This window comes from Stegastes partitus, unplaced genomic scaffold, assembly GCF_000690725.1.
Source record: "Stegastes partitus isolate 25-593 unplaced genomic scaffold, Stegastes_partitus-1.0.2 Scaffold1412, whole genome shotgun sequence".
NCBI lineage: Eukaryota > Metazoa > Chordata > Actinopteri > Pomacentridae > Stegastes > Stegastes partitus.
Genome location: NW_007579143.1, coordinates 162,388 through 187,237, shown reverse-complemented (window position 1 = coordinate 187,237; position 24,850 = coordinate 162,388). Strand labels below are relative to the sequence as shown.

At 42.0% G+C, this 24,850-nt stretch overlaps 1 protein-coding gene across 1 annotated transcript in view; it reads left to right on the top strand.

The window, feature by feature from the left end:
• Positions 1–10,121: 10,121 nt before the first annotated feature.
• Positions 10,122–24,850, top strand: part of neo1a (neogenin 1a) — a gene marked incomplete at its 5' end in the record, with an annotated part of 101,244 nt that continues 86,515 nt past the window's right edge. Inside the window, 2 exons of the mRNA XM_008299405.1 lie at positions 10,122–10,447; positions 12,641–12,791. Coding sequence (XP_008297627.1) covers positions 10,122–10,447; positions 12,641–12,791 — 477 coding nt within the window. The remainder of the gene's footprint in view (positions 10,448–12,640; positions 12,792–24,850) is intronic.

Below are 24,850 nucleotides of genomic sequence, written 5' to 3'. Positions count from 1 at the left end.
ATTTAGTTTTGTTTTCATTGTGAAAAGTAGGCCATCGGTAAATACTGTTTGGTGGAGTGTTCAATCAGGAAATAACCACTATGTCATATTTACTGTTACACAATCTGAACTTCTTTTGTCTTCTTTACTTGCTTTGTTTAGAGCGATAAATTAGAAAAATGTCCTTTTTTAAAAAAGTGTTTTTGCATGAACATGGTGAAGCACCGTTCTGCATGGATTCATCAGGCGTGTTTTATCCAGTCAGTTTGCCAAAAACAACCTTTTTTATACACAAACTGATGGAGGATTTTATCTGTAATTATTCCTCACGTGAATAAAAATCCAGTTTAGAACAAGTGTCTTCATGTACAAATAAAACACAGTTGGAGAATTGAAACAAGCATTTTTTTTTTTGAAGAGACTCTTGATCTTTTCGTTGACGTTACCATGGCAACTGACCTGGCCCTGTCATGTGTCAGTCTCCATCCATCAGCGTTCGCGAGCTTCCTTGTCGTCTCTCTGTCTGTTCCCACAACAGGCAATCAGGAGCTGTCAGAGGGCCTCGTCCTGATGTGTCATCCCTCATCTACTCACAACTGATTGTGTGTGATTTCATTGTAGGCTGATCTGTTTTTCTTCTCCTCACCAGCATATGCATGTAGAAAAGAAACACAGCAATCAAACAAGCAGCTTGTCAGGGCGGATGACGGAGAGGCCGGTTACTGACGTTTGTTTAGAGCCGACCTTTCGCAGATCGTCCTCCTAAAGTGCAAGTTATATTGTCTGTCACCCTGTAAAAACAAAGCGAGGAGTCGCTTCTGTGAAGACGCGGAAAATGTGGTAATCAGGCGGGGGTGCCTCCTCGGTTGTTGCTCTAAACTGCAGCTGCGCCTCAGGGCCGATCCGCTGATTGTCATAAATGTTTAGAAGGGCGTTCTTTTGCTCAACATCTGGTCTGCTACCCAGAGTGCTTTCAGAATGTGTCTCCCTCCTGAGAGCTTCCAGAGATGTTTGGCCCTGCAGAGTTAGCTTAGCGCGCTCGGAGCCGGCTGGATGAGGATCAGTGCTTTGCTGCTTCAATTAAATCATGTGTTTTGGCTCCAACTCCCCCCCTCTCTGCCATCACTGTCTTGTCACATTTCTGCTGTTTTCAGTTACAAGGTCAAGACAGGCTTTCTCCTGTCATCTCCACAGTCTTTTCTGCAGCCCAGTAGATAAAATACGCACCCCTGTCTGACTCCTGGAGAACACCACTCATCCATCTTCTGTCTGCTGATGTGTGCACACAACGCGCTCATCTCTGCATCGGGGAGCGTGTCTGCTTTTGTGGTTGCCATTGTTCTGCACACATATCGCAGAAGTACTGATTCACCGTCAAAACCGCAGCATTTCCTCTGATTAGCTGATTGTTCGTTGCATGTTTCCGTCTGCCAGAGGGCTTATTGTTATTTTTAGCTCAGTCGGCGTCATTGTTATCCACTTATTTTAACAGACAGCTGTTTGGATCAGATGAAAACGGAACAATTTGAATTACATTTATTGCCCAACATCACGTCCCCGTGTTGTGCCAGTCACTCCGCCCTGTTGCCGCTCGGATAAAAAAGACAAACATGTGGATCTGACACAGCCGGCCGTGTGCATTTCATCGTCTCCTCAGCACGTCGGGCTTGTCAGGCTTCATACATGATGAATTGTCTTGGTGACTTCTTTATTAGATTTCCAGCACACACTCATTAATTAATCCTGTTTTCATTCTTGTCAGTCTTGGGAGACCTCCCACCCGTCACCCTCCTGACAGGATGAAGGTTGTTGTTACCTTTTTTTCTGCAGGGCGAGCGGCACCATCTTTCCTGACAAGGCCTTCGGAGTTTCCCGTCTTCTCTTTACTTTCTTCGCTATAAAAGCAGCAAACTCTGATTTTCCAAATGTAAACGTGCAGATTTGCATGTGCAAGTGTCCTCCTATCACAGCTGGATAAACTTTGTGATTAAACATTAAGGTTTTCTTTGTGAAATCCTTAAATCGGCCCCATTTTTGACCACATCCAAAATTCATAATAAACCAAAAAAAAGCAAAGTCCCTCTCGGAATAGATGATAAATAATTGATGCTGTGGTTTTAATGTAACATGCACAGCCACTTAAGGACATTGCCAAAGCGCTGCCCTTTAAAGCTAATTTCACAATAATCCAGGCTGCATTAGAGGAAGAGAAGAATTTTATTTTTTTTGCGATGTAGCATGAACGCTGAAGTGCCTTTATTGCCTTTAAGTGTTTGAGTGGGTTTTGCAATACAATCCAATTAAAGTTTGATAACAGAGCAAAGGAGAAATCCAAGCACCGGTCTCTCAGTTGTTTATGCATCTGATTGTTTATTGCTCGTCAGCTTCTGGTGCTTCTGCACGCAGGCTGTCGTGCACACACACAGCGCGTTAATGCATTAATAATCGCACACAGACAATGCTTTACCAAGAGGGGCTTATTTTCTTCTGCTCTGTCGTCTGAACATTTTGGTGCTTTTTTTTTTTTTTTTTTTCTGAAACCCAGAAGGAATCTGTCCACAGGCGTTTTAATCCACTCTTAAAAGTGAAATGTAAACCTCCAAATTGGATGCATAGCACTAAAACTGGATGCATAGCAGTTAAATAAGTGAAACTTCCATCTTTTAAGCCTTAAATCGAGCATGAGTGAAAGGCAGATTTAGAAAAGTTATGGCAGAAATCCTCCCAATCTCGACCCAGGAGGTTTCGAACACAAACAAAGGTGCGAGCTTTAAGAGTGTTTCTTTCTTTTGAATACAAACAGCCTTGTTAGACATCATATCTCTGTGTAGACGTTCATCAGACGTGTTGATTGTTCCGCCGCCGAGCAGCTGCAGTTTGTCTGACTGTCAGCAGGATTACACAGAAACTCAGAGTTTCATTAAACTTTATGGAGAGGTGGAGCTCAGGCTCAGAGGAATTAGAGCTGCAACAGTTCTTCCATTATTCAATTAGTTGTGTACTATTAAGTTAATGGGCGACTATTTCGACAAACGCCTAATTGGTTTGAGTATTTGTTTAAGAATGAAGGTCAAAATCCTGTCATTCCAGATTTTTAAATGTGGATATTTTCTGTTTTTGTTCCTCCTCTTTGACAATATACTGAACATCTTTGCTTTTTGAACAATATTAGACATTTCGGGACATTATTTTTGGCTTTGGCAGCTTCACCAGAGACCCCCGGCGTCGCTGCCTCTCCTCCCACCCTCCGCTGTTTACATCCACTCAATGTGTTACAGCTTTTTTTAGCAGGCTTTTTATTATCCTTTGCACATTTCGAGTTGTTTACATTGCATACTGGGTAATCTTGCACATTCTCAGGTGAATAATTTGTGCTTCACTGCACATTGTGAATATTTTTATTCATTTTTACTTTCAGAATTCCTTAAATTTGCGACACTTGCTGTTTATTCTGTACGTCTTGTAACACTTACTGTCTCACTCGCTTTTTTGAATCTTTTATTTCTTCTTAAAAATGTTCAGCTTGTTGATGTTTACTGTTCCGCACTGAAATCTCAAATTCTTCGTATGTTCAAAGCCTACTTGGCAACACTGATCATCATTTTTCACCACTTTCTGAAACTTTGAAGGCCAATTAATTGAGAAAATAACAAACAGATTGAGCCACAAGGAAAGTACTCGTTGGTTGCAGTCCTTGTGGATCGCTTACATTTAAATTGCGAGATGTGGGAAGCGGCTGTGACAGAGGATGCGCTCTCTGATTCTCTAGTATTGTTGTACATTATGCTGAATGAAAGGTTTTATTCATTCCTGGTTCTTTACTTTACGAGAAAGCGACATACAGTGTAAGAACATAATACAGTCCGATACAGTATCACCACTAAGTACATGTTAAAAGCTTTTCCCATTACTTCGTTCAGGTGTCCCTAATTAAGTGGCGCATCTGCTTAGATTTCAAGCCTTTCTCTTTGTGTTTGACAAAGTGTATAAATGAGGCACACAATCTTAACTGCGCGACTCTAAGAAATATGTAGACCGAACAGGCCGATTTGTTGCAATGGAGGAAGCCTTTAGAAATATTCTCCCCTGCAGCTCTGAAACCTTTAATTAGGGAATTATCACTTGTGCTGCAGTCGGCCTTAAAGGGAGCACGAACAGGAAGAACCACTGAACTGAATAAAGCAAAGCAGATCTCATACAAGAGCAAAGAGAGGTAATAAGACCTTCCTCTCTAAGTCAATAAATCTAATCATTGTCTTTTTTTTGGACTGCTTGATTGTCCTGTCACTCCCTCATTCACCTGACATCCTCCCACTCCATCTCATTTAGTCTTCAATCTGTCACTCCACTCACTGAAACCGGTCCTTTTTCTTTTTTTCTTTTTTTTTAGCTCCAAGCACTTGATTTGTCTGTTATTGTGAAATTCATAAATGCACCTACAATAGTTGTTTGTCCTTGTGTGCATGAGCTGCGAAGCTGAACGATAAGTGTTGATAATGGAGGACAGAAGAGGTGTTATGATTGCGCCCTTTGAATGGTCACACGCCGCAAATACACAACAGTCAAAGCATCAGAGGAGAATTATTCTGACATGAAGGGTTTTAATTTACTTTTTTTTTTTTTTTTAGTGTTCCCACTTTCCTTCAGCCTGACTTCTGTTGTTCAATTTCAGGTATTGATTTCCCACATTTCCCAGAATGACTTTCACCAGTCCCCGGAGAATGGGCGTGAACTTGTTGAATTCCGAGGTGGAGAACGAGCGAGAAGTAGTGGAAATAACAGCGTGATAAGAACGAGAGTCTCGGCCGTGGCTGCGTTACATTCTGCTCTGCTGCTTTTGCTATCAAGTGTAGAAATTGGAATATCTGTCTCTTTTATTTCATTCCTCTGATCGTTCATGGTTGCAAAATGTCAAATCTAGAGAGAAAAGCCTCGTCTTCTACTTGAGAGGACAAACGGCATTACACAAAAAAAACATTTGCTGCAGATCTCCGGCTCTTCTGCAAGTGGCCCGCTGTGCCTAGAATTCCCTGTTTGAAAAACACATTGTCTTTAACAAAAATCACCAAAATGACACCATGTATCATAGAAAGAAAGTGTAAAAGCAGAAAAAATCACCACATTTTTAACTTTCAGAGGGTGCTTGAACTACTCATCTGTGGCATGCATATCTGTCAGGAAAATTGACCAAATCTAAGTTTAAAAACTGTGATATTTCATTAAAATTACTCATGTCATTCAACAAAAAGCAAAAACAAACAAAGAAATTCCACTAAATAACTAAATTCTGTGCAACTCTGCATAACCCAGAAGTCATGAGCACCCCAGGTGGGACCAACAGTCACATGACAACAGTTCAGGGACTGTTTGGATGAACTGCTGGATGTGTTTCCACAGAGCAGAGAGGACACAAGTATGGGAACAAATCAGAGAAATTAAGAGCAAAATAAAACAAAGCTGAATAATAAAATAAATGCAGCATGGCTCAGAAACAGTGCACAGAGGAGCAAGTTGTCAGTAAGTTGCTGGAAAATACATTCTGCATGATGAAGTGTCTTTGTATAGTTGGTGTGAGAGAAGGACAATTAATGCTTAATTTGTAGAGGTTGTAAAAATGTAAATCGGAAAACATGCAGAGTTTGGTAGAGCGGATTGTCCTCCAAGGTTGGCGGTTTGATCCCCCGCCCCTCCACAGTCGACGTGTCCTTGGGCAAGACACTGAATCCAAAGTTGCTCCCAATGGCAGACAGCACCTTGAATGGCAGCTCTGTCGCCATTGGTGTATGAATGTGTGTGAATGTGGGTGAATGAGAAAACATTGTAAAGCACTTTGGATAAAAGCGCTGTATAAGTGCAGAACATTTACCATTTTGAAAAATGTTGAACATCTTGATTGCAGGTTTTTCAATTTTGGTAAAATGAAGCTTAAATTCAGCTTTGCATTTAAGTTTTGCTGCATTTTAAATATTTGCTCTATTAGTTTTTGCTGTGGGAGCATCAACAAAACAAAACAAACCCCGGTGACTGGTCGGTCCAGTAAAATGAAAAAAAAGATCTCCGAGCTGAGTAGATTTCCACATGTATGTGGTGGTGTGTGGTTTAGCTGCTATCCCATAATGCCTGAAGGCGTGACTCGTCCAGCGTGGTCTCTGTGAGAGTCTTTGGACAGCATTTGCCTCACAGTTGATACAAATTGGGACAATCAGGAAACGTTGATTCCTTAAGAATCTGGGCTTCAACCTTTGACTTTGTGTGCTTCCTCTTCACACATTATTGTTGTTGTTTCACAGATGAACCGTTATGTTGTGGATTTTATTATCAGGCCTGTGAATCTATTTCTAGTTTTGTGATTAGGAAAGCACATTGCATAAAATAAAACTACTGAATAAATGTACTTGTTTTCTTCCCCTTAATTAGTCTAATAATGCATTTTTATGCTCATATTAAGTGAGGTTTTAAAGCTTAAGATAAGAAACGTGTCTGCCGAGTGTTGTGTTCAGATGATGTTCTTCGGTTAGAGCTCGTCTTTTAGAAGTTTTCTGCTTTTAATGTTTTTTGGGGTTTTTTTCATTCCAAATTTTAACTGTAGAAAATTGGTTATTTCACATTTCCAGTCTGAAACACAATAAAGTTGACAGGCCACAGCGCTATATGCAGAGACACGGACCCCTCTGGGCATTTTCTGAAATGTAAACCAGCTTCATTTTTTTTTCTTTAATTACTTAAAACTGACACTGCTTGAAAATATGTAACATAGAGCACACTTGTGTTTCTGATCCAAGGTGAAAAGCAGCCGTTGTGCAGTCAGTTACTAATTCAGTTGAATCTCGAGGGAGATCCTTAAAGCCTCCTGCATATTCCATTAAGCTGTTCATTGTTATTCTATACCTGATTTTAATTAAGAATAGTAGGAACCCAACTGTGTGATTTAAGGGTATGTCTGTGTGCCTTTTTGCACTCGTTTTTTTTTTTTTTCCAGTCGTTTGTAGCTCTTTACAGCAGACTTCTTTCCTGCTAATCTGCATCCAGTGATGGACACATTCATTCATTAGCATTCATGTGATTATAAGCTCTGCTGGCAAAGCAGAGCAGATGATGTTGGGTTTTGGTGACTCTAACTCTCCACAAAGGAGGCATCTGGTGCCTCGACTGGGTTAACCGCTTTATTCTGTATGAAAATGTTATTTGGAGCTGCAGTAACGCCGGTATAGTCACATTTATGCTGTTTGAAATGAGCAAAAGAAACTGATTTCTATTAGAATAAGCTCCCTCCACTCTTGCATTTTGACCACGGAGACGTTATTGCTCTCCTGGAATCATTTGGCCTCATCACACTCTGGTAATACGAGTTGAGATTGGCAGTACAGCACTTCTGCTCAATAGATGGTGCTGAGCAAGGGTGTGGAAAATGAAGCTCCCACCCAGTCGATTTAAATGGAGAATTGTGATTAATTGGAATCGATAGCGTTGGCCCGACACTCACCAGTTCCCATCTACAATGCCCCGCCTCGACCCACGCTTAATGTGCTTATGTACACTTTAGCACGGCGCACATACATATTCATGGCATCATAACCATCCACTTCATTATGAACGGCTGTTACAGAATGACACGGCTGAGGCATGCCTGTGTGAGTTAGACTCTCCATATACTCACTCATTCACGCTCACACACACACACACACACTCCCTCCCTCAAGACAAACTGATGAACTCAGCCTGGAGAGATGTAATGAGGCTGGAGGAACAAAGGATTAGTCGATTTGGAGGCTGGAAACACAGCAGAGTGACTGTGCACCGAGCTCGCAAACAATCGGGGTTGCAAAAGGGGGACTGGGTTCTCTCTGCTCTCGGCAAGAAGTTCAGGCGAAAATGTTCCTGTCATGTCTGCAGGTGACTCTCCCGTGTCCTCTTTGGGCCAAAGTGTGAAGTCTTAAGCCTTTGCTCAGAGTCTCTAGGTGCGGTATTAGACCTCGGATGCATTAACTCGAGGTCGTTGTCTCCAACCTCATCTTTTGAAAGTGCCACCGCTCCACGGGATAAAGGATTTGTGTCTGGAGTTTAGGTGAAAGCCTGTCTTTTGACTGTTTTTGGGCAAAGAACCCGCAATTATTGATAAATGAAATCTTCCAGTAAAACTGATTTATCACCCTTCGCTACAGCCGCTAATCATGAATAAGTGTTTGAGCTTCAGTGACTCTAATCTAAATAATTCAGCTGATTCTTGCTGCCGCGATTATACGCAAGATGATTGGCAGCTCTGATACAAAAATATCAGCCCTGGCATCAGCTAAGCCCATATTAGCTGAACTATTGTGCCGAGATCTACTCAGGGAAGCCGTGCACGTCGGCCCGGGCCAGGACGAGGAGTCTGTAGCTGTTGGGGCCTTATCTTTAAGTGTGATTTACCCCGGAGCCACTCTTGGCAGGGGATTTGAAGAGATGTCTGTGGGTGAGAGGGGGCAGACGCCGAATCATCACTCAGCAGGTCTTCGGCATCGCTTCCTGCGTGGAAAGCACAGCCGCGGCGGACAAACTTGCATTCATAAACAACCTCCTTCTTTCATCCTCAGTCACACGTTTTTTTTTTTTTTTTTTATCCGGTCGCTTCTCTCTCACACTCACATTACCAAGGAGACACCCAGAGTCGGCCCAAAACTCAAGAGGCCCTCCATGGTAATGACACAGCATGATATTCTTTTTTTATTGTCGATGGAGTGGCCTGCTTACTTTTAAAAAACAACTCTTCCCCTCCTCTGCATCACTAATAAACCCAAGAATACCATTTGCAGTTTACACATTGTAAGTTCTTATTAATTGAAGTCATTGTGTGCGATTGTTTCGAAAGCGGCCCGCGAGTGTTGGTTTCAGATCAATGGCTTCAAACGCAGGAAATAATTATTTTGCGTCGAGATGAAAGTCGGGGTACAGCAGCATAAACAGCCCGTGGATCCAGCCTTTTTTAATTAGTGCTGTGTGTCTCCTGCTCAGCGTGGCAAATTAACATCCACCATCGAGGATAAGTGATTGTGCTACGCGACGAGTGTGTGCGTTTGGGAGGTTGTGTGTTTGTTTAAAGGGTTCGTGTGCGCAGGAGGTCGGGGGAGAGCTGGCATCTGAGAAAACGTCCTGAATATGGATCACAAGATGTTACGTCCGATAAGCTGCAAGATTAGACCAAATTATATATTTTGTCAAAGTGTAAAGCAGATGCTCCCAGTTGCTGTTTGGAATCCTGGAATCGTTCTGTTTGTATTTCCTTTTCCAGTCTGCTTCAGTAAAAGTGTGATTTATTTCCAAATGTATTGAAAATATAGTTGGAAGTCAAATTGAGTGAATTTAAAACTTCCCTGCAGTCTGAAGTAGATGGATTTTTCAAAGGCTATAATTTTTAAATTCGACTGAACTCCATGCAGTTTCTGGGTGTTTGTTGTCACATTTTTACTCACTGTGGGCTCATTTTTCCCTGTAATATAAAGTCCTGCACATCTATGGAAACTAAACAGCCATGACTATAAGGAGAGAGAGCTCAGAGACGTCCTCTGTGCAGTACGCCACGTTTATAATGCCATAAATAATTAAAAAGAGGAAGAAGAAGGAGAATTTCTTTGGTTATTGATTTTTTGGAAATGGTAAAAAAAAAATACCTGGAATCAGCATGTCTGACAGTTTTCCAAGCTCCCCCAGGAAATACTGGCAATAAAAAGAGTGACTCTGTATGATATAGAGATTTAAATATTTATATTGGAAATTTGTTTTCATCTTTTTCTCCGGTCTGCTCTCTGAAGACACAGCCTGCAGTTCAACCGAATAGTCGCTGAATATTTATACCATGAAGTGCTGCTGATAGTTTTTTTGGTTGCGTCGAGGTTTTAGTTTTTTACAGAATTTGGTTATTGCAGAGGCTTTATTTTTGGCAAATGTTTAAATGAGACATCAAAGTGATTAAACTTGGATTTGGTTCATTTTCCCAACAGATCTGTACATGACTAGATTAGTTCAGTGCACTTTGGAAAGTTGAAAATCCAACAATCTTTTCTGTTTTTAAACCTTCTAGCTCTATATGGTGTAATTTCCCTGATTTTTTTTTTTTTTATCAAACCTTTCAGACCCATTTTTTTCCACCCCTGAAATATTTACAGATTATTCTGCTATGGGTATTTTACATCTTTGTCTCGTCTTTGTCTTCCAGGAATGCCCAGGTTTGCCAGCCAGCCTTCGGCGGCCACTGTGCGTCTCGGGGACAACCAGGTGATGGCGTGCGAGGTGAACTCAGATCTGGTGCCCTTCACCCGGTGGGAGAAAGACCGTCAGCCTCTCGAGCTGAGCCCCAGACTGGTCCAGCTGCCCAGCGGAGCTCTGGTTATCACCAACGCCTCGGAGGCCGACGCTGGCCTTTATCGCTGCCTGGTGGAAAACGTGGGCTCTTCCAAGGCCAGCGACGAGGCCCAGCTCCAGACACTGCCAGGTAATTTGAGGAAATGAAGATAGGGCAGACAAAGGATGAATTACTGCTCATTAGAAGCAGTGATAGTTGTAATTTCAGTCACAAAAGACGATGCTTAGTGAGATGATTTCAATACCGAATCATTTACCCTGCTTGTCAGCAGTTGTCACCTGTTAATCAAACGTTTCCACACCCTTGATTAGAGCTTTCACACTTATGTAGATCCTCTTGTGGCGTAAATCGAAATTAATATAGTCCAGTGCATCGTTTAATTACCGAGGTACACTGTGTTCTCTCCGGGTTGCTCATTACCTTTAGCATGAAGAGACCTGCCTCGCTGTGGTGAGAAATGGTTGAATGCTGAAAGGAGTGGTCAGATTCCCGTTGGGGTTATCAGCGACGCTACAGTAACTCAGCTGCATCTCAAAAGGAGTCCGAATTCCTTTGTGGCAGGGTCTTGTCTCGTCTCTACAAGTTTTATTTACTGAGTTGTTAAGCACCAGGCTCCTGCCAGCACAGAGAAGATATTAGAGGCCGTAAATCAGACTGCAACAAGACCCCAGTGGGGGGCTTCATCTCTGTTTGCCTCCTCTAAAGATGTGATGTGAAAAAAAAAAAAAAAAAGTTGGACACACAAAGAAGGAAAACTCATAAAGCTGTGTGAGGAAATTAAGAGAAATTTACTTTGGATGATACCAGATGTTGAAGCGACATTTTATAGTTATTTGTTTCGCAACAAATCAGCTTGGGATCAGCGTAATCTGGGTATTTCCAGAGAGAGACACTGCAAGAGAGTTTCAGAGATTTCTTTTAATTAAAATCCTGGTTTGAACTTCACGGAGATGATCTAAGCTAAACACAGTGATTTAAGATGGATCTTTGCTAAAATCCTCTGCATATGCTGGATGCTGGAAAATGCAGCTGGAATCATATGGAGCAGTTTAGCTTTCTGAGATAACAGCGTGAGCATTATTTTGTCAAAATGCATTTGGTTTAGGTGTCATGAATGGCTGCCCATCTGACCTGACTTCTTTTGAACTATGTCTGTGTAGATTCTCAGTTGCCCAGGTCAATGTAATCCAAAAAGCTTCTGTGGAATCAGATCAAGTTTATCTATTTGGCACATTTAAAAATCATGCTGTACATGTTGTCAGACAACAAATGTTTTGTGCAAACATCAAGACAGGGTCAAACTTAATTAAAATCAATTAGTAGAACAAAATAAAATAGCAAACAAGACTGAAACAGGCAAAGAGAATGGCAACTTCCAAGATCAGTTTCTAAAACACAAATAAATATGAAACATTAAGACCGTCACGAGCAGCCAAAAGCCATTTGAAACATACATCTGGAGGTTTTCCTTGAAAATATCAATGGAGGAGGAAAATTTAATTGAAAGAGGAAGGCTGTTCCAAAGCTTTGGAGCTGTTAATGCAAAAAACTCCCCTTAGCGACTATCCTTGATGGAGGAGCAGTTAAAAGCGGCTGTGTTCTGAGGATGTAGGAGGCCTTGAGGTAGAATAGAAATGTACTCAGACACCAACTCATGCATGACTTCATGAACAGAAAAGGCAACTGGACTTCTGTTTTTGGTTCTTGAAGTTGTTTCACTACACATCCAAGAGACTTCTTTACTTCTGAGTGGCTGATGGGGAGTCCTAGATACATATGATCACCCCAGATTGCATGTCTAATGGCTCATCTTCAACCAGAGGAGGAAGTGTATGACACAGCTTATCAGGTACTTAGAATGCAGTTTTGAGATAATTCCCCTAAAAGTTTCACGACCATTAACACCTTGAGTTGTCGCTGATCTTGCAGTTTCGCACCTGTTCACACCTCAAGGCACGAGAGTCTTGGGTTGTTAATGAGCCGGTAGCGATATGATTTTGAGGTGATGATGTATATCTGGGACTGATCACTGGTCAGAACTGATGAAGCCTGTTTGATGGGAGGTGGAGCATCTTCAGGAACCGAAAAGTGAACTTCAGATCTTCAGTACTAAGGGCCTGTTTGAGTTTTAGAGATGGTTTACACCCATTACAAAGAAGACCACCCCAACTTTAACCTCGGCTGCAGTCTGTTCACTGCAAGACTATTTTCCCTTATTGCAGAATAATAGTGTGGTGCAGCCAGACCATTGTGTTGTACAGAATGGGCCAGCAGAGCGAGACTACCTTAACCCTGACCTTCTATTTTTTTCTCCCATCTAAGAAACTGGGGAGGACAGGAAGCTGGAGTTCCTGGTGTCACCTGCACCTGTGGCCAAAGTGATGGGTGCCAGCGTTCTGCTGCCCTGCGTCGTCGAGGGTTTTCCTCCTCCACACATTCGTTGGATGTTTGGAGACAAGCTGCTAGAAGAAAGGTATGAGCCTCGGCTGTAGCACTTGATTCTTTTTCTACTCCACTCAATTTACACAAAAATTTAAAAGCAACTTAACCTGCTACAGGGTTCCTGGGGCATCTGTCGACTCTTACTAGTGCAGAACCTGCTGCACTTATCACCATTCAAACCCAATAGCTGCCAATCATTAGCGGTAGTTGCTCCAAAGCCGTAAACTGCTGAGTTTCTCTCGAGTCTCACGCATTCCTATCTTTTGAAAAGCGGCAGAGACTAATGTATCACCCCTTTGTACCCTGCGCCTCTGGCCTCCAGAAGCTAAACTGTTAGTACTGGCGCCTGCTCCCCAAGGTGTAAATGCTATTCTGCCACTGCTACCCAGAAAGCCCCGGGGGGAGACCTGGACGTGCCAACGGAGCCACTTCATCTGGGAGGCCGGGCTGTAGGGTTGCCAGCAGAGGGGAAGTTCACAAATTAAGAGCCAAGACAGAGTGTCACAGCGCCTGTGCTCTCGCTCCTCTGGCTCTCATTAGCTCAGCCAGTGCAGCTCAAATCCCTCGGAGAGAATTGCATCGGACACAGGAAGTTTGATTCTCACCAATTAAGAAAGCAGTTTGTTTACCTAACCCCTGTGTGCCAGGCTTGTAGAATAATAACTTTGGAACTCGCAGGGGTCAACAGAAAATCGCCAAGATTGGGGCTCATTCATCTAAATGCAGCTCGGAGTGGGACTTCCACCTTCAGCGAAATTAAATGTAAGGTCGTAACACTGGTAACCACAAGGCTCCGCTGTGGTGTGAGCTGGAATATCATTAGACCTTCCAACCTCCAGCTCCAAGCACAGCTCCACATCTCCAGTCTTTAATGCCTGCGGAATTGGTTGTGAGTGTTCTGACCTCCTGAGGGAGCTGGCTAAAAAGGTACTTATTAATCTACCTTGTATTAATTACAAAACAATATCCAGCGTGCAAACCCGGCCCCCTCAAGGGCGTTTCCATTAGTAATTAGCAAGCACAGTGAACAACCAGGGAAGAGGACCCCGGTGCTCCAGCCTTCAGCGGAGAAATGGGATTGTGCAGCGAATACATTAACCGAGACCGCTCCTTTGATTTTAATACGACATTGACAATTAGAAAGAATAGCCGTGGAATCTTCTTTTTCTCCTTGAAAGTGTCCCGTCCCTCTCAGGCATTACATGAGAGACAGAAGAACTGCTGTCAATTTTTTTTTTTTTGAAAAAATGGCGTACAGACTAAGGGAGACGGAAAGGGGGAATCTGCAAAGAGCGCCTAATTGGTCGTTGGTGCACAGTACAAACACGGCCTTGAAAGTGGCATCGCTGAAGCCGTAGACACGAGATGAAAGTTGATGAAGACGTGTCAGAGCTGCCCATTGAAGGCAGGGTGACTCACTGACGGCCGGGATTATCACGTCGAGCTTCTGTCGCCGATGCTTCAGCTCGTCTCTTGTTTTCTTTCCGCCGCTCTGTGAGTCTGAATTCACAACAGCAGACCAGCAGATAATGCAGGTGAATCACTGCGAGTGCAACATGAAAGTAGTTTTTTTTGAGACAATTCCTTATTCTTGGATGTCTAATTCCCCCCCGTAATTCTTTGCCAGTCATTCCACTGACTGACTGACTCACCAGAAGTACTTTTAACTTTTTTAAAAGGATCCTTTTAAAGACACAGTAGAGTCCTTCAAAAGTCTTTTCACATTGTGCCATATAAAGGATTTCTGTCTTAAGTTCTTTTGAAGAGTCTCATTAGTATGTTATTCATAACCTGTCAGAAGACAGACGTTGCCGTTTCGCTCATATCACTCGTCCGTATTTCCATGTAGGTCTTATCAGCTGCCGTAGAAGTCTTTGATGTCAGTGTTGACAGATGGGGACAGAGCAAAGACCTGAAATGGAAATGAAGAACAGGTGGTTGTCTCAGTTGTTGATAAGTTGATTTCTCTGTGTTCTGTGTGTATCTGTTCTAGTTCAGTTTAGTGTTCTTGCATCCTTCTATACAGTGTTTGTCTCTGCTGGGATGGTCATGCTGTCAAATTAGGGGAACTAATGTGATCTAGAAGAGACTTGGGATGTTTGATATGAAAACTGATACTTTGGTCGATGCTGAAATTCTGAAAACATGACAACACCAAAAGTGCTGTAGGAACCGTGGAAGCTGTTGATCCTGAAGATACTGAACAACAACCTGCAGAATACGGGAGGCAGGTGCTGCTGCAGCAGCAACAGGTCAGCTGCACTTCTGGATGAACACCACACCAGGTCGTGTGGGTCAGGAAGATGTTATGGACAACAAAAATCCAGGACTGCTGTTACAGAGCATGTAAGACAAACTGAGGAGACGCCTCAGACTTAATGCAGCTCAAAGACGAACATCTGGATTAGTGCTTCAACAGTTTATCAACTATTATATTAACTGGCAACTGATAAAAACAGTCAGAAGTCTCTGATTACAGCTTCTTAAATTTGAATATTTTTTTAAAATTCTTTTCACCCTGATTGACTTAAAACTGAAAATCTTTGAGTTGTGGACAAAACAAGACTTCTGAGGACGTCATCTTGGCCTTTGGGAAACACTGATAAACATTTTTCACCATTTTCTGACATTTTATAGACCAAACAACTAATTAATTAATCAATTGAGAAAACAATCATCAGATTAATCAACAATGAATATATTTCAAGCTGAGGGATTTTTAGTTATTACTTTATGTTAATAACATGTTGTCACAGTGTTGACGTCCTGAAACATCACTGTTGGTGTTTGTGTTGTAGCAACGCTCCACATGCAACGTTCACAAAGCCTAACGTTAGCTCGTTCAGAATCACAGCTCAGAAGTTAAACTGGTTACAGCTTATAATGTTAGCAGACTACTGTCAATACTGTTCCGTCTGTCTAAATATTTAATATAAAAGGGGGGAAGCAAGTTTGTATTAAATGAGACTTTGCTTTGAAGTGCATTCATTTGATTGATTTGGGGTTTTTGGTGTCAAATTTGGTATGGACTATTGGAAATTGTGTAAATTCAGTGGTATTTGTGCCAACATTTCCAGTCTCATGACCAGTCATAGCCAGTAATGTACTTTGTTTATATTGTTTACAACTCTTCATTTTTTTCTGTCATACCAACATTTTGCTCTGCAGTAAACATAAATGATTAATTCTGATTTTTTTTTTTTTTCTAAGCATAATTTTTTGCTTTCCAATCCCTGTTAGCTACCAAAAGTAGGGGATTCTTTGTGTGGAAACTATTCAACTCAAGTATCTACACAGCGTGTCATGAATGAAAGATCGATATGGCGGTACCCATTACACTCTTCTTCTGACTTATTCTGCTGTAACATGCTGTTTAGTCATTCACCAGCGTCCTGATCCTTTGCCTCGGAGTCGTTTAGGCTCAGAGCAAGTCTATCGCCAAGGACACCGAGCTGGCCATTTATTGTGATTAATCTCAGCAAGGCCACGACAGAATATATAACACTTGAAGCTGTTCAGTCAACACGTTTAAAAATGCATTCTTAGCAAATGCCCTGCTTGTCATCGATATCGTCCCCAGGTGCCTTTATGCGCCGGGACACAGGCCTTTGGATTCCTCATTCATACTGGTCCTGATGACACTCATGAAAAGGACAGTCATCTTTTGTTCTTGGGAGTATCACTCTATCACCTAATAGAATTCCCCAGCAGTCAATAAAACGGATGAATTATGCATGTCGGCCAGCAACGGGGAATTGACAGAGCATGTAAATCAACCCTCTCCCAAAGCCTCCAAGTCATCCGTCTCCTCTCCTCCTTGTCTCCTCGCATTCATTTAAATATGATTGTGTATATATTGCGTTTACTTGTGTATGAAGAGAGGAGTTTGGTGTGGGAAATTTGTTTGCGATCGGACAGCAGTGGCAACCTCTCGTGCATATGTCGAGCACGCAGACACGCATCCCGCCTCGTTCACTCGACTGTTCCTAGGTGACAAAAGGCAATAAATATGAACGCGCACACACAAACGTATACATGCAGAGCAACACTGCCGTCCACGTCAATTTATTGAAGACCAGAGTGACATGAAGAAAATGAAAAACGGCTTGTTGTCCCCGCCGCAGAGCAGCACTGTTAAAAGTAAGAGGCCACAAATGTTCAAAGCGCTTACATCAAAGTCATACTGGTCTTTACCTTTTTCCAAAATCTACCAGTAGGTTTAAATACAAACAGCAAGCAATTAAAATTGTTTTTCTCTTCCTAGCTAATATTCCTCTAGTGTACGCTCTAGCAGCAGCGAAAGATGCAGTGAAAATGTTAAGAATGTGTAAATAAATAAGTACACAAGTGGATATTGTACACTTTTTTTGACATATCTAGGCAAAGTAAACATTTGATCCTCTTTGATAAAGTTCTTACAGATAAAGGCGAACAATTTCAAAGCAGTGCCTTGTACGTTTCAGTGGAATTCTTTATAAATCTTTGATAATGTGGTACTAATGATAGCGAAAATAGCGACCGTGTTCAGCTGCCAGTCCACAGCAAGCCTGACAGACATGCAAAAATGTAATATTTGTGTACTTGAAAGTATATTATTCAACATATATGGACAGTAAACTGATAAATGAATGATGAATGGAATAATACAAATAGCGATATCATGTGTTATTCAACCATCAGTGTGTGTTTTTATGCGTTCTCACATTTTCCGATGCAGCAAAATAATCTGTAAAAGATGAGAGATAAAGCTGATATTCAACAAAAGTATTACTAGATATGAAGTCTAAGTTGCCAAGAATCTGGCATTGCCCCGTTTAGCAAATAAAACTCCTTATGAAGGTCATGCATAGTTTAGAAAAACAACAAAATAACAGAAAACCCCATCAGAGGAGGCGGACACTTCTGTATTGGCAAGCATTGTGGAGGTTTAGCCACTAAAGGATAAAGATTTTAATGAGGTTTGCTGATCTCAGACCTTGAATTTAACTGGGATAAACAGGGACAGCATTCCTACATCTAAGTAGAACAGCTGACATTCGTTTTCATGGCTTTTTTTAACATTTCTATGTGACAACAGATGTTTAAAAAGTCTTTGATTTCCATTTGATGCCCTTTATTTTTTACACTGATCAGGCACAACGTTGGAACCACTTACCTAACATTGTATAGGTTCCACTCGTACCACCAACACATGTCTGAGCTCGGGTCATGGACACGACCTCTGGTGGCATCTGGAGACCCTGTAGGTCCTGTTATCCGTGGGGTGGGGCCTCCATGGATCAGGCTTGTTGTGGCTCTTCCCACGGATGCTCAGTCTGTTTTCTGGGTAGTTTGGAGTCTGAGTCTTGGGCTCTTTGTCATGTTCCTGAAGCTGTTCCAGAGCAGTTTTCGCAGCGTGGCGCGGAAGTCAGTGCTGTGTTTGGCCTGCAGCAATGTTTAGGTGGGTTGTACAGGTCAAAATAACCTCCCCATGAATGCCAGGACCGGAGGTTTCCCAGCAGAACATTGCATTGTAGCGAGAGGATCAATGTCATTCATTTCACCTCTGAGTGATTTTAAAGTTGTGGCCGGGCGCTTGTATACCATGTGTGCATATAACAGTATTGATATGTGTTATTGCAAAATTGCCAGTGCACAACAGATACTTTGCAGCGGGGCGACTCGTAATGATGTGGAATCCAAACCACTAGCACTTTAATAATGGTTTGAAGATGCACACGCAGAAGAATTGATTCTACTGCTCTTGAAAAGACAGCATTACCGAGCAAATGCCCCTGCCATTTAAATTTCCATCTAAGCTAACAGTCCTTCAGATGCAATCATCCATAATTGTCTGTTGTTTTGAGTGAAGTCATGAAGCGACACTCAAAATTTTTAACCTGCTTTGTTCTTCCCACCCTTCTAAGTGCAGTGGCATTGTTAACACCCACACCATCAAACCGCCGTCATCGATTTTTTTTTTGAGATTCTCAGTTTATGTTTAAACTTTATGGGTTTGTGACCGTTCTGCTCTTTATGTGTTGTTTTCAAACAGCACAGAAAATGGCCAGTGCAATAAAAGTATGGGCAGTGCAGACGAACCTTTCAGCTGCAGAGGCTGAAAAGAGATACAACCTGTTAATGTTAATGGCTTATAGATTTTCATTGCACCTTTCTTCATGCTATTAGCGAGGTTCAGTTTAATTCTGTTTTATTTATATCGTCCCATTTCACAATATAAGTCATCTCAGGGCGCCTCATATGGTGAGGTCAAGACCTTACAATATCATATTATAGATACAAACCCGCTGAGCGCCTTTGAACAAGCACTTGGCAGCAGCAGAAGATAAAAACTCTCTTTGAACAGGAGTGAACTTCAGCAGAATCAGACTCAAGGCGGGCAGCCATCTGCTTCGACTGGTTTGGGTGTGAGGAGAGTGAAGAGAGAAAAGATGAGCAGTGAGAAACCGGCAGACAATAAACAAGAGAATCCTCTCTGAATGCAGAGCTTCTTTTTTTAAAATCTGGAGCCTGAGAAACTCTTCTTGGATGCTTCAAGTTCTGGCAAACCAATCATTGCTAGTAAACATGAAACTGCATCGCCGCTGGCACACCAGTTGGCTGGAACTACATTCATTCATATGTAGAAGTCCTGCGCTCCAGCTTTAGCCATGGAAGCACTGGAACTATACAAGATGCTCAGTTTCTCATAGTTTGTGTGGATTTAGACACATTTTACATCCAATGGACAAAACCTCGAACTGTCGTCGCTCAAATTGGCCGTATTGTTGTAGAAGATTTGAAGTCACAAAATCCATCCATGTTAGCCACATGTAGCCATTAGCATCGTGTAAACCCATGTGTTATAATAGACATTTATTCATGTGTTAAAGTCCTGCAATCAAGCTTTAATCATGTGATCAGTTAGATTACATCAGATTTCTTCAAGTTTGTATGGATTGAACACCCTTTGCTATTTTATTCCTCTAATACCCAAATTCCAAAATGCTCTGAATCATTTCAGGTAGCATCCCATGGACAGAAACTTTAACTGTTGTCACTAAAATTGCCATTATTTGCACTATTTAGAAAGATATGCCGTCACATCGATTAGTAATTTGATGTGCTTTATTATAGTCAAGTTTATTTCAGCTTACCTCCATGTTAGCCACATGCGACCATTAGCACTGTGTGAACTCCAAGTTCAACCATGTCATTCATTTTTACATATGTATATACTGTATATACACACATATATAAGCTTTATCAGTATGCTTTGTCGTGTTTTACTACCTGAAAGACACAAACTGGCATACCTTAAACAGAAACTTTAACTGTTGTCACTCAATTTGTCATTTTTGCACTATTTAAGAAGATTTGCAGTCGCATTAAATAGTGAATTTAATGTGGCTGCAAATCTATCCCACTTGATTTAAATTTAGCTTCATGCTAGTTACCATTAGCATTATGTGAACTCTCTGGACATTCATTTATATGTAAAGGTCCTTCACTCTTGCTTCAACATGTATTGCGGTGCAGCATCACTGCTAACTTCAACCTCAATAATACGTTATTAAACATATATTTAAATGAGCCCCCCGTGACCCTAGTGAAGATTAAGCGGTGGATGGATGGATGGATGGATGGATGGATGGATGGATATTTAAATGACTGCCTCTCTCACAGTGTTAACACAGCAGCTATGGCTGAGGTGTATTGGATAGCAGCACATTTTACAGTTGAACATATAAAAAATACTGTTCAAGATTCTGTATGCCTTTTATCTAATGGAAAATTCAGCAGTTCTGCTCCACGTGTTCCCCTCATTGAGAGAGCTTGGCGTGTACCGCAGGCATCCAGTGCAGCACGTTCCTTCAGATGCACAGGAGGCTCACATGGTTAGAATCTGACTTACCAACTCAGATTTCTTCGATGCTGGTAAAATGATAGATGGCAGCAGCAGAGTGGGTTAAGGTAATGGAGTGGTTTGGTTGGCATGTGCGGCTGAGAAAACAAGACAAGCAACACAGGTATTCTGGGAGTGGAACATGGGAAGTCTCTTTCATGGGATGTCTCTAGTACATTTCTAGCACATAACAATGTCGCCGACTCTACTCCGACAACGTTCTCTTGTCACAGCATCTATTCTTCTTTCAGTCAGTTGCATAATTTCTAAAAAAGAATCTGCTCATGCACATGCTGTAATTTGCCTCCGAATCTTCGCAGCAACGTTATTTGAAATAGAACCGAGTATACGGGGCTTTAGACGCAGACAGCCTGCTTATTGTCTGTCACAGCATAAAATAACTCACATGCAAAGCTTTACTGTGCCTCCTCACCAGACACTATGTCCGTATGTGTCCTATTTACAGGCTTTATAACCCAGTGCGGTGCTGTAGCTCTGTAGAGGTGACGCAGCATGAGGCTGGCAGGGTTTCTTGTGGCTTCAGGCTCTCCAGAGGGCCCACCAGAGCCATCTAAAAGTATATTACGCGAGTTACGGGCTGCAGACTGCACTGTAATATGCACTAATCAAACGATGGGGTTAGTCTCGTGGATGCTGGAAGAGGAAACAAAGCAAATAAAGTCAGGTATGCAAGACTTGTTTTTGTCTTGAGGGCTCTGCAGCTTTCCATTATGAGCCAGAGGAAAACAAAAATGTTTTTATGGCTGAGTCACCTGAGCAGCTCCAGCTTGTGCTTTTGGAACCAGGTTGTTTCTAATTAATCTCTCGCGTTAATTTGTATTCGGTTATTTATTCATTTATTTCTTCGGCTGATCTTTTCTCCTCTTTCTTTGTCTCTCACACACACAAAAGGAAGTGTTTTGGAAGCAGGACAGATTGTTCCAATCCGCTTCCTTGTCTGTAAAATAAAACGCCACTCGTTCCTTCACACCTTGAACATGTTTCAGATTCGTAGAACTGTTATGATTGGTCAAAATGGGGAAGTTCAAGTGGTTTACACACAATACAGAGAGATTTACCTGCTATTGATCGGCTTATTCAGCAATGTCCGGACTTGGATGTAGCAGAAATTCATTTATATGTTAAAGTCTCGCACTCCTGCTTTAACCATATAATCAATGAACTTATACAAGATGCCCAGTTTCTTACACTTTGTATGGATTTTAACACCTTTTACTACCTTAAAGACCTTTATTTACCCATTATTTATACGAGTTAGACAGATTTGCAGTCACATTAAATATGATGTGATGTCCTCTTTTCTAGTTCATTTGAACCTAGCTCCATTCTATCCAATGTAACCATTCATTTTTATGTAAAAGTCCTGCACTCTTGCTTTTCTCATTAATTCGTTTCTCATCAATCTCTCACATTCATTTCTGTTTGTTTAGTTATGCATTTATTTCTTCGCTCTCCTCTCCTTTGTCTCTCCCATTTGTTTTTTTTTTTCTCATATCAGAGCAGGTTTTAAGTAAAGGAGGAAAAAAAAAAGTGTTTTGGAAGCAAGACAAATCGTTCCAATCCGCCGTCCGCTTTCCTTGTCTGTAAAATGAAACTCCGCTCCTTCCTTCACACCTTGAACATGTTTCAAATTCATGGAACTGTTATGATTAGGTTCTGGTCAAAATGGGGGAAGTTCAATTGGCGTTCACTTTGAACCACAACACCTCCAACAGCATAATCGTTGGCATTCACGGTGTGTCGCCATGCAGGCTTGGAGAGAGAGAGTCGGGGGGAAAGTAGGGAGCGAAAAAGAAATTTATTCCGGATGAAAAAAAAAAAAGCGGTCAAACTAAGAAAAGTTTAGAAGCTTCCACTCTATCCATTAATAATGAATCCCCCTTTTTTGTTGTGACAGTTGTGATTCCACCTGCTTCCTCCTTGCACTGCAGACGCCGTGACCCATGCCCAACCACTGTCACGGCGCCTCTGATTGCTTTGTGACAGCGGACTGCGGTGCCTCCATCAACACGCTCGCGCAAACCCACTGTTCCTCGGGGAGCCGCAGCTTCCCCCTCACCCAGGTGTGCTGACCTTGCCACCAGTCTTTGTTACGGAAGGCTGAGTCACCGCTCACACATACCAAATGTGCTCCACCCCCTTCGCGAGTCCTTCTCTGAAGCTGCTGCTGCTGCCTTCCAAAGCTGAATGGCAGAACAGGCGACGAGCTCGTGTCGGAGGCCTCTGCACGCTGACAGGACATTCTCCGACACCTTTCCCGGGGCAGTCGCACATTAGAGATGAGCTGAAGGAGAAATGTGTGCTTGTTCTTTGCAATGTTTTCAAAGTGGAGAGATGCTTTTAAAGAGAGAAGAGTCAAAAGCTACACGTTTTTTTTTGACAGGTGCTTCACGAGAGCCCTTGTCAGACGGATATGACACACTGCAAGCTTCATCAGTCCGTTAAAGTGGTGTCAAGTCACTTTTCCGTTAATTTTCTGCGGCTTTATTATGAAATATCCTCCACAGTGAGGGACATATGCAAGATATTTGTCATTCATGTGAGACTGGACAGTGATGTGTAATGCCTCAACAAACAAATGACTAAATCTAAACTAATAGTCGCTTATCAAACTGTCCAAATAACGAATAGCTGTTGTTCGTTGCATCAGTGTGTGCAACTGTCTTGCTTTGGAGATGCTCATATGGTTTCTGCTGCTGTCTGATGCTGCAGTTATTTGATAAACTCAGTGGAAAGACTCCTACCAACAGCTGGAAGCAACACACTGAGCTGCAAATAGTGTGTGACAGACGTGATGTGAAGAATAGTAAACAGAGTGAGGACCTTTCCAGGCCCAGAATGATCCCTACTCCATGGGATCATTTATAATTTTAGGTATTTAATGAAGTTACTGGCGATGTTGTTCCACATGCACATATGCGCTATTGGATATGTAATAAACTTAGAGGAAAGACTCCTACAAACAGCTGGAAGCAACAAACTAAACTTCAGCTCTTGATAATGTTTTGTGGGGAGGAAAACCTGGATTACATTCATTATTGGGGAATATTGTTAAGCTAAGCTGTTAATGTAAAGGTAGTGTTTTGCTACAGACATTTTCATTTGTGTTATCATAGCTTGGCACACAAGCGGTGACTTTTAAGCTCTACATGTTATTTCAGATAATTATTGGTGTGGCAATATGGAAAAATGCGTACTGTTGCTTGTGCGTACTTATCTGGTAATGTGACTAGGTCTGGTTTAGACTCGTGCTGTGTTGAAAATGATAAGAAAATGGTACTAGGTTTGACCTCGTAAGACTGCCAGCGTGACCAAGGTGCTCATGCAGACATGAAGCCCACATGTTGGCAGGTCCGTGTTTGCAAACACAAAGAACCACTGGAGGTTTATTGTTCAAATCCAAATTGTTGAATGAGTCATTTCAGTTTTGTTGTGTTTGATTGTTGTGGATGCATGAGATGGTTTTTCTGTGTTTGTGTGGCTGAGACCATTGTGGGGGCCACCATGACGGAGACTTCTGTGGCAGCTAATGGCTTCAGGCTGGTGTTTATGAGAAGACAACAACAACATTCCTCTAGCTGGGTGGCTGATGAAGATGAGCGTACTTTGCTGCAAACACCACACGTTTGTAGTTAGAAATAGCTGTAATCAGCACACTGAGCTACCTTTGCTTTACGATTACTACGTTATGATCATTGGTTAGGAAAGTTGTTTGAATCTGTCGGTCCCAGTGTAACTTCTGAAGGTTGTGTTATTTGAAGTTGTTTTATTCCACTGCTGCAGTTACTTTGTGGTGTTAAGACAACACAGTCGGAGGTTATGTGTGCGAGATTGCATGTATTTGTAAGCTTTGTGAGGTTTGACTGTTGATTTTGGTTGAATTTATTCAAGCTGTTACAAATGCTTACTGGATGCTTAGTTGAACATCCATCCATGATCTATACACCGCTTAATCCTCACGAGGGTCGCAGGGGGCTGGAGTCTATCCCAGCTGACTCAGGGTGAAGGCAGGGGACACCCTGGACAGGTCACCAGTCTATCACAGGGCTACACTTAGAGACAGACAACCAAGCACACTCACATTCACACGTACGGACAATTTAGAATCACTAATTAACCTCAACATGTTTTTGGACTTTGTGGGAGGAAGCCGGAGAACCTGGAGAGAACCCACGCTGCACGGG